This window comes from Taeniopygia guttata, chromosome 5, assembly GCF_048771995.1.
Source record: "Taeniopygia guttata chromosome 5, bTaeGut7.mat, whole genome shotgun sequence".
NCBI lineage: Eukaryota > Metazoa > Chordata > Aves > Passeriformes > Estrildidae > Taeniopygia > Taeniopygia guttata.
Window position 1 is genome coordinate 47366145 of NC_133030.1, and position 10695 is coordinate 47376839.

Sequence of the window (10695 nt, forward strand, 5' to 3'; positions counted from 1 at the left end):
CAAAAATCCTACCTTAAAATATCACTTGAATTTAGTTGTGTTTCTGTCTTATTTGTCTTTGCCACACATCATAATACAATTCCGGAATAGTTTTGAATTTTTAAGCATGGGATAATTATAGATAATGTCTGCCTTAGCTTGCCCAAGTGGTATGAACAGAGCATATCCAGATAAGATAATTTGCCTCAGTGGAATGATTTCTTGACTTCTAAAAATGGACTGATTAAACTCTTGGTTTGATGTAGCCATCAATATTTTGTAATAGAGCACCGATGTTTTGCTACTGAAGTAAACCATTTCCTTATTACTTTCTTATTTCCAGTGACTAGGTTTTAAAATCTGTTAGCACTGAGGCTGCTGTGAAACCCGTTTGATTTTACAAAAATTGGAATTTTTTACTTAGAAAATACCTTCAAGTTGGTAATTCCCAGTTACCAATTGGGTAACTCCCAGTAATAGCTGGGAGTACCAGCTAAAGGAAAGCAGGTAACTTGCAAAATGATGAAATATTGTTTTATTTTTTCCTAGAGTCTCTTGGAAGCAGAAGACAATGTCTCACCCTCTGCTGAGCAGGCACAGTACCTACCAAGAGCAACATCTCCTTATGGCGAGGGTTGCTTGGTTCACTCCAGTCCAGGGCAATGCATCAGGAAATGTTCTCGGAATACGTGCAGGGCACCTTACTCACACTCCAGTGTCTGTGTGTCAAGGCCCCCAGGGAAACGCTTTGCAGTTCCCCGCAGCCACTCCATCGAGAGCTTTGTGACCATGAGGTGCCAGAGGTGCCACAGAAGCCACGCCAGAGCCTGTGACGGGGATCTTCTTGAGAGGCACTCTGAATACTTCACTAAGAGCCGAAAACCTTTTACTCCACGCACCTTAATATCAGATGCTAAACCTTTCCTGTCAGAGTACAGGTTTTACACTCCTGCTCAAAGGAAGAAGACAAATCACCGCAAGCAGTGTGTGGAAGCTCAAACACAGACTGATATGATCAGGTACAGAGATTGAAACTTTATTATAAAACCCTGGAATTTAGATATTATCATAACATTATCTTCATCAAGGCAAGCTGTTTTGCTCTCATTACATTTATATAAAACCAGAACAATTATACTGATGCCTTATTAGAACTTAGAACTAGAATAATTATTCTAGATATACCTTAGCAAAAGCTAAAAAAGAATGTGATTTTCCTTTTTTCACTGGCATATTTGCTGTCTTCTTTCTTGAACAACTGCTTTAATTTATACGGATTGGATACAAAGTGCCACTAAATTCAAACTGTGGAATCTCATATCTGCTGGGGATAATTATTCTCTCTCTCTTCCCTATGCTCTCTGATGTATAGTTCTATCTTGTAGAGAGTTAACCAATATAAGCATGCAATTAGTTCCCCACTGTTGCCCCTGTAGTCTCATGCTTTCCAGTGTGTTAATTAATACATCATGCAAACATCCTTTTTTAACTCCTGAATGCAGCTCTTCTTTTTTTTTTTTTTTTTAATTTGAATACCTTTGGATATACCTTGTATAAACTATTTTAAACAAAATTAGTGTCCTCTTGCACTGAACTTCCTACCAAGTTGAACAATTCTGATTTATTTTTGTGCTACCTCATAAAGAGAAATATTTTCCCTTTTGTGTCCACCATGCCTGCATGTCCAACTCCAGTTTTATCATAGAATAAATCAGGAAATTCCTAAGACTGGAATTATGATAGCTTTGGCTCTGTATTGCAACTGTTGATTTTTTGGCTGTAGGTTGTCTATTTTCCTGGTGCACGTTTAATTTTAGGATCATCTCCATTCTTAATTCTGAACAATTATTTTGAATAATTCAGTTATCCCCTGCTAATATGCAGCTAAATAATTAATTTGGATCACCTGTCTGTCATAAATTTTCTGACCTGTTCAGTACTACATTCTGTTCAGGTCAATGAGACATTTCCACAGTGGCGCTGCTATTCTCATCCTGCATTTTTTGAAAGTAGTCTACTTGGGAATCTAATACCTCTCTAAATTTTTTAGCTTTCCATCTGCAGACAAAGTGCATGTGAGAAAAGTTATGGGTGAAAAGCAGAAGATCAAATCAAAGGTAATAATGCATCTATCAGTCATCTGGGTACTCTAGCCACACCCACCACCATCACTGTGGAGTAATACACCTCATCACTGCCACAGCAGTGAGGAGCTGATTTAGGTGTTATCTCTATTGCCATGGCATGAGTTAGTTACATAGAGGAGAGAGAATTTCAGAACACTGAGTGGAAACTATAAGAAAAAACACTGAGGCACATGAAGAGATCTTCTTTTCTTTTTTTTTTTTTTTATTGTTTCTATAAGTGCACTATCAAATACCTGCTAAGGTCACAGATAATTGGTACATGACTTTCCAGCAGAAGAAGGTGCCCCATTTGTCTGTTTACGCAAAGTTTCTCAGAAGAGACATGGAATTTCTAGGGCTGCTTAATCACAGAAACCATTAGATTTCATCTTAATGGTAAAATTTGCTGTGCATTTGCACTGATAATAAAGATTTTTATTTCTGTGTTGTAGGCTGAAGATAAACTGTACACTTTGGATGAGCCTGAGAGAGGAGTAGATGGTTTTCAAGACTCCATCCTAAGGTGCCTGATTTACAGCAGGAGGGAATATTTGAAATGTTCCTTTCTGTACAGCTGGTCCTTAGGCCATAAGTCTTCACTAGCATTTCTCTTTATAAGTCTTCTTCTACAGAACTTCTATTGGTTTTTTTTATATCAATGGCCTTTCCCAACTTGTAAAATCATTATTTTCTGGTGATAAGTTCCAATGGGAAGCCAATTAAGAAAGACAGCTCTGAAATATATGAGTATTTTTGTCAGAACTGACTAATGAAACATTAATACAGTTGTTAGTTCTGTACATCTGAGCTCACAGACTACATAGTACTATAACTAAATACTGCATTGCAGCAGCATTTCCCACATCTTTTTCTGAAAACTTAATACTGGGATAGCTGCAATACAAGAGCAGTGTTGGAAATCAGGCCAGAGCCCAAGGGCTCCCAGCTGACTCTCCTCATTGCTGACCTGAGTGTCACGCATGACTCGCTGATTTGCTCTGTGGCCTTTTCATACAAAGACATTTTTATCTGAGGAAATAAAAGGTACTCTGAGTTAAAAAAGCATTCTTGCAGATAACAGAGATTGAATAGCATCTGAAATAGCACCAAGGTCTTCTGAGCACTGCTTCAAGTGAGGTGGTGTAATACTCTTGAACAGCAGTCTTTCAGGTTTCAGTGCCAGCAGGGGATTTTGCTGCTGGAGCAGGGTTTAGGGATGTTATGGTGGGTTTTTTTGTGAAAGGAAATCATATAATGGCACTCCATGGCTCCAGAAGAAAATTGCATGTAAGGTAGTATGAAAAGGGTTTAGAATGTTATTCTTTTTCTTGCCCTCTGATTTTCTGATTAGAGGGACATCATGGTGTCTTCAGAAGTCTTCACCAAAGAGAACTGTCAGTGATGAGTAAGTATGCTTTTAAACCATTTTTCTTCTCATTTACAACATCAAACTAGAGTTTAGAATGTTATTATTTTTCTTGCCCTCTGATTTTCTGATTAGAGAGACATCATGGTGTCCTCAGAAGTCTTCACCAAAGAGAACTATCAATGATGAGTAAGTAGGCTTTTAAACCATTTTTCTTCTCATTTACAACATCAAACTAGAAGGCTTTCCTCAAAACTGATGAACTTAAAAAATAAAATACTTTAAAAATTTTATGTGAATCAAAAAATAAAATTCATTTTAACTTCAGAAGATTGTATAGTGCCTAGTTTGTTTCCATTTCTTTTCAGGTCTGTAATCTCTGCTGCAAATATTGGCAAATTAAACACCAAATTGAAAGGCATTCTTACCACATTTCTGACATTTGATGAAAATTAGAAGAGTTTTGAGTTATATTCAGAAACACTACTAAAGCTTCACCAAGTGGCCTTGGAAAAGTCATTTAATTCTTTGTGCTTTAGGACAGGCTTGTGTTTGCCTAACTTAAGGCTTATAATAGAGGTCTCAAATACCAGCAGTAGGTTACTTTTTTGACTATAGAGGGAAACAAAATTACAATCTTCAGGCACAATAACAAATTTTATGTAGTGAAAATCATGCAAGATGTATTCCATTTTTTTATTTTCTGTTTATTAAGACTGGAGAATGACTCAGTAGAGTTTGACTGGATGCTTTGGAAGACTTAGAAAGATGCTATGAAGGAGACAGCACTGAAATATTTTCTTTTTGGGTTTTCTTTCCTGTTGTCATTCAAGCAGAACTCCAGACTTTTTGAGTGTCCAATTTAGAGTAATTGGCATCAACAACTCATTTAGAGGTACTAAAATAGAGATAAGAGGTGAAAGTCACATCTCACACTACGATTTTATTCATCAAGGAGATATGTTTAAATGAGTGGATGCTGCCAAATAAGGAGTTAAATCCTTCTGAGCTTCCATTTAGGACCGGCAATTTTCAGCTGCAGTCAGATTCTCTAGAAGCTCCTTTCGAAGCTTATACCCAGAGCATCAAACTGCAGTTGTACACTTTCTTCCCAGTTAGCTCCCCTTTCTTGACTGCAATGCAGGTTCTGAACACTTGCCAAGATTCACTGATTCCCTTGCTTGGGATCTCTCTGCTAATTTATACCACCACAGAAAGTTAGCATAAAGACAAAGCACCATGACCACCTTTATAACAGTCTCATATTTTGCAGTTTTTTATTATCCAGATTGAACAAAAGGCTTAGCTTGTCATGATAGCCTTACCTTTTATGAAACATAACTGCTGATACAAAAACTATAAAATCTTCTTAATGGCCTTTCCAGTGAAAGTGATTAAACCTACTAAAATACGTCATATGTGTTTCTGTGGTAAAGCATTTAACACTGGGGTTTCTATTCTCCCTGCAGAGAAGAGGAGCTGTTGTATATAACTTTCATTGAAGATGTTACAAATGAAATTCTTAGACTTGGCTTATTTTCTAACAGGTAGGTTACAGTTGTTCTCAGTTTTGAAATGAAATTTTGCTATGTCAGAAACCCATGGACTCCATAAATAAGAGAAGTAGTGATTAGTAATAATTTCTTTATACATGCATATATACAGTTAGCCCTTGCTTTTGTTTTGTTTCCTCTTCATTTTTGCTTTATGTAAGAAAGGAGAAGTAGGAAATACTTTAGGGTCATCAACTTTGATCTGCTCCTGTGTACCATGACATAAAAGCTTCTGTTAAAACCTGACCTGGAACCCTAGGTGGAAAAAGACTAAGAACTCATTTTAGTCTGCAACATCTGTTTTGCTAAATAAACTGAGTTACTAATCTTTAACACAACAGGTCCTTTGTCCCCTTCTGTTCTTCCTGTTCCAGTATGAATTCAGTCTTCAACATCGGTTGCAAGGGTTACATTCTCTTGCATACAAAAGTTCACCAGCTGTTTTCAATATGATACTGGTTCTTTCTAATGAAGAACTCTCAATTTATGAAAAAAAATTGCAGTATTTTTATAAATATATAGAATATGTATACAGAATCTTAACCCATTTTTGAAATTCTGCATTCAAGGCAGTCTTAATTTCATAATATTTTTTATCTTGCTTTGGGTTGATAAGGTTCCCAGCTAGTTTTGGTATTCTATGTGCTCTTATTTTCTTCTTCATATGTCAAGGCTGTCAATAAGAATACTAAATACACCAGGTAAAAATAATCTCCAAGAAATTTTGAGAGCAGTCTACCTCTGGCCCTTTACAGTAATTTTTTTCTTCCACTAGGGCCCTTCTTAGGGGTGCCATTCAGCTAAGAAATGGAAATAAAAACCTACTGTCATTAGGTTATGTGCATCTGGTAAAAGTTGTTTTTCCTCCTGTGAAATAATTTGATTTTTTATTTATAGGGTTCTGGATAAACTGTTTGAGTGCCATATAGAAGAGAATAAGGACCGCCTTGATGAGGTATGTGCTGCCCTTACAGTGGTCTCTGCATATGGCTTAGGTGACATTTCCAAAGAGCAGGGCAAATGCACAGGTATATTGGAGGGTAAAGGTAACCAGAATACTCAGTGGGGAGCCTCTCTCTTTCCAAAAATGAGATCTACTCACTCATGGATCACAGCAGATTGGGAGTCACAGGTACAGTGACAAAGACTGGAAAACAGTCAGTTCAGTTTGGTGACACTCAATGTTTAATTTAGTTACTTGACTGCAAGCAGCCTCCTTTTCCTTCTGTCAAGAGTTAAGCCCTGAGTCTGAGCAGTGCCCAGGTGCCATGGGGCTGGAGAAGTGTCACCCTTTTCCTCCTTCACTCCTTAGGGCAAAATGCGCCAGATGTTGGATGTGCTGAAATCAGACCTTGGCTGCAGCGAGGACAGCGTGACAGAGATAATCTATGCAGGTCAGGAAGCCTCGGGCCCACTGGATCTGCAGGAGTTTGATACAACAGAAGAGCCTGAGTGTACCAGTAAAGGTCACAAGCTGAGGAAAGCTACAAAAAATGAAGAATTCCTTGAGTCCGTGGACTTGTTAAAGAAACCAGACATATGTGAATCACTGTCACGGAGCAGAAGGTCAAGGGAGACACGGCGCAAGGAGGACTTCTCAGAAGATACCATCGAAATTATGGGTGCTGGGACAGAGTCTGATTTCTGTGGTGAGGAATTTGAACACTCAGACACTTCACCCACCTGTGAGGCAGCTTTAAATTTGGCTGCTTGTGACAGTGATTTGGAAGTCAATGAGGAACTTGATGAACTTGGGGAAGACTTTGCAGAGGCCCTTCACATTTCACGTAACTATTCATAACTGTAACCAAAGCTTACCTGTTAAACAGGAATAGAGCTCCTTCTGTGGTGAACTGCCATTTGTCAACCAGTAGTAAATTGTTCAGTTTATTTTCAGTTATTTCTGTTTAAATATTGCTAAGATCTCTGTAGCAGGATACTATTAACTGGGCATTAATTTCTGTGTAAGTTAGATCTTAAAGGATAAACAGTCAGGTATCAGAAGAATTTTGTGTATTTTGCCCACAGTTGTATAACTCAAAAAAAACTTAAGAATATTAAAACCAGATTTATATTTTTAGGGCTGTAATACTAAGTTATGAAATATTTATTGATTTAAATAAATTGATTGATAGTGCAGCTGCGGTCCTGCTATAAAGATCTGAGATGTTTAGTCTGCAAGAATTCAACAACTTAACATAAACTCAACATCAATGTCCTCTTCCAGAATGGACAAACAGTTCCACCATGTAGTGTGCTATGTTACCACTCGCAGAAGCCCACAAATGAAAAATCAAACTATTTCACAAGAAGAAAATCCAAATTTTTACAGATCTATGTAGATTAACAATTGCAGTTTTTTATTTTCAGTTCTTAACTGAATGAGACTGCTAAGTTCAATTCTTTGCACTGATGACAGCCATGGCATAGCATTCTGCATCAAGCTTTGGTTTTGTAAAAGGATTGAATTGCTTACTGTTTGATGACTAGGACTGTGTAGAAGAGGACACATCAGGCACCTTGTACAGCAAATGGGGAAGAGGTAGTGTATTTTCTGGTTTAAGTGTAAATTGAAGTTAGTACATGCATTGCACAAAATTAACCCAAATGTCATTGATTAATCAGTGTACAGCTATTGCCTGACATTCCCATTGCTGCAGAATGAGCTTAACAGGTTCTGAGGAAATACTTGCAAGTTGCATTGTCTTGCTGTGGGTGAGGAACTAGGAGTAGTCTTAGGAACCTGGATAAAACCTGTCCTTTGTATCTCCTAGGGTTAGTTTCTAACCTTCTTTCTCCAAGGACGAGCCCAAATTGTACCAGTTCTTACATAGCAACTGCCACCACCTGCCTCCCCTGTGCCTTGTGAGCATCGACCAAGGTTTGTGACTCCGTCAGCCAGATGACCCATTGCAGCTTAAAGCAGCTCCAACAGACACAGACCGCTGCTTCACTAATGAGGCATAAACTTCATAAGACAAAAAGGAAATGTCAAAAAACAGCTAGAGGAAGCTAGTCAGAGAAAAACGTGTTTGGCACAGTCACAGCACTGCAGTGCAGAACACAGTGCCCACTTTCCTGGGTACCTTGTCCACAATAATAAACTGCACTTGTTGACAATGACAGAAAACAAGAGTTTATTTTAGCCAGGTACATGTGGCTGGGCAGATGGGCACCAGCCTTTCATCTGCCATACTCAGTTGGCTGCCTTGTAAGTCTGGCCTGCAGCATGAGTGCTCTGGCTCACTGCAGGTGAGAAAATGAGAGGACTTCTTCATCCCCCCACCAGAGCTGTCTTGTTGAAAAGATGTGACCAAAGGGCTGAGTCGGTACAGTGCAGGGAGGGTTTGTCCTCAGTCACAAGTGATCACAGACCTTCTCCCATCCTCCAGGAAACTCTCTCTATTCGAAGGGATGCCCTAGGAAACTTGTTTCTACTTTATGAAGAATTCTGGCACACTGGGACTGGTTTGAAAACTAAAGAGCATGGCTTGATGCATACAAGTATAAAGCTTCTTTGCTCCTCAGACAGGACTTCACCCACTCTCGCGGCCCTCCATTCCAAGTTCTTCATTCTTGGTCAATAATCAGAATTTAGAGATTTTTCCCTATCTATCTCTACACTTGTGACTTGTACATTGTAAAAAATGTCACTCAGCAAACTTCAGCTTCTTGTGAACATGAGTCTGATTAAAGATTAATATGAATTTCACCTTCAAATGAAAAAATAATGTAGTAAATACTGTTCACACCACAGCAGTGAACCTCACAGAAAGGCATAAGTAATGGCATACTAATTTCCTGTAATACAAGTAATGCAAAAATAAATAAAAACAGTTTCTTGACCATATTTCCTGTTGACAAACTGTCTCAACATCAACGACATTTTTTTCTGAGTAGATGCAATTTAAGAGGAAATAAATTGATTAAAACAGACCTTTCACAAAGAAAGCACCTGTCTGCCTAACTGGTAAGTGTGAATGTTTATTGGATCCACAGTGAAATGTCTGGTAAAGAACCAGAGAATTACACACCCCAGTATCCAGAAACTGGAGCAGTCAGTCCAGTCCAAAGAACTGGTTTCTCTCATTGTAGAGGCACTCCTATCAGATAGTAGGGAAAAAACATTCTAGATAAATGTTACCTATATAAAATCAGTTTATCTGCAGATCCAAGAGCAAATTCAGGCTGCCTTGGATTTAAGACTGTCTCTCTTCTATTCACATTTACTTTTAAGGTGGTGCTTAAAACGTAAGTTTTTTTTAATTCCTTGATATGGAAGCTTGACCCACATCACTGATAAGATTAATCAACACTACAAGGCTTGGGGATTTTTTCTGAGGGTTTTAGTTGGTTTGGTTTAAATTTTTTACTCTCACGCATTTTACTTTGTGTTACACTCAAGCCTTGGCAAAAGCAGTAGCAGAACAAGGCAGTCGCACACCACTACATATCTGAATCCTTCAGATGTAACAAACTTAGGAGCAGTCAGAAGCAGTGATCTGCAATGTAAAAACTTTTTTTTTTTTTTGCCCAGATTCATGTGGGCCATGAGTACATACATCCTAACATCAATGTTCTTTTCAAATAGACAAAAGCCTGCTAGTGTTACTTTGCTCTACCAGAATGACCTCTTATCTTTAAAGCTACAGTTTTGTCATCACTGCTCTTTTTTTTCAAAGGTAGAATTCTGTTTATTTACAAAGCAAAGTGGGGCTTTTGGTCATTTGAAGTAAAGATAATTGGGATCAAAGGAAAAAGGTGCTTACATGTCTTAGGGTTGACCAGAAAAATAGCAGCTTCAAGCCATCCTTTTATCCTTGATCCGCCCAGTGTCTAAAGCCACATAATTTTCATTTAGACTTAGCTGCAGAATGACTTCACAATTTTGTTTCTCTGCATTTCTATACACTTTATCATTTATAGCTATGCAAGAGTAGTTGTAAGAATGATGCAGCTCAACTCACAGCATTTCACTATTCAAGTACAAATGGCTCCATTGGACAATGGGAAAAAAGGGGCTACTTGTTCCCTCAGTAATGTTTTGTGCAACATTTATGAGCAAGAGAACTAGAACATCAGCATAAATAAAAATTAGGCCCAGGAGTTTCATTTGTAGCCCCTAAGGCAGGCTGTTCCATTGTGGTGACAGCACAGTTTCTAACCAACAACATGATCTAATAATGCTCTTTAGTGCATGACTATTGTTCTGTGTCTGAGTACCCAGGAGAGCCCCAGGCCACAGCCTGGAATAAGTAGAATACCAATGGAAAATGAACATTAAAGAGAGTAGAGGAAGAAGGGACTGGCAAAAGGGAAGTTGTTACTGATTCCAGTACAACTTACAACTTAGGTTTTAAGTCTTCTAAAGTGAGACCTGTTCTTGGCTAGAGCACAGGTGCAGAGTAGAAATTTAGGTGCCACTTGTTAACATTGGCCTTCAACTGTATTTTACCTTTGTGTGTATCCTATATATACCTAATGCATGATACCACCTTTTTTATCACAGCACTTGTATTTGAGACCTAAAAATTTATGCAAAGGGGAAAAAAATACAAAATTGGAACTCAAGGTCTACTTTACAAAGCTGTGGAAAAGTCCAGTATCCCACTTTAATTTTTGACCACCCAAGACAGGAGTGTATGTAAGCAAGTGTAGGGCACTGCAGCTG

The 10695-nt window shown here is 38.3% G+C and overlaps 1 protein-coding gene across 4 annotated transcripts in view; it reads left to right on the forward strand.

Moving 5' to 3' along the window:
• The window catches only part of SPATA7 (spermatogenesis associated 7), a 33850-nt gene extending 24976 nt beyond the window's left edge, over positions 1–8874 (forward strand). For all 4 annotated transcript variants that reach the window (XM_030274812.4, XM_030274813.4, XM_030274816.4 and 1 more), the window contains 8 exons: positions 529–998; positions 2030–2096; positions 2558–2628; positions 3457–3510; positions 3607–3660; positions 4941–5018; positions 5922–5979; positions 6337–8874. In XM_030274812.4, the coding sequence (XP_030130672.4) occupies positions 529–998; positions 2030–2096; positions 2558–2628; positions 3457–3510; positions 3607–3660; positions 4941–5018; positions 5922–5979; positions 6337–6825 (1341 nt within the window). In that variant the 3' untranslated portion in view covers positions 6826–8874. The remainder of the gene's footprint in view (positions 1–528; positions 999–2029; positions 2097–2557; positions 2629–3456; positions 3511–3606; positions 3661–4940; positions 5019–5921; positions 5980–6336) is intronic.
• Positions 8875–10695: the final 1821 nt, after the last annotated feature.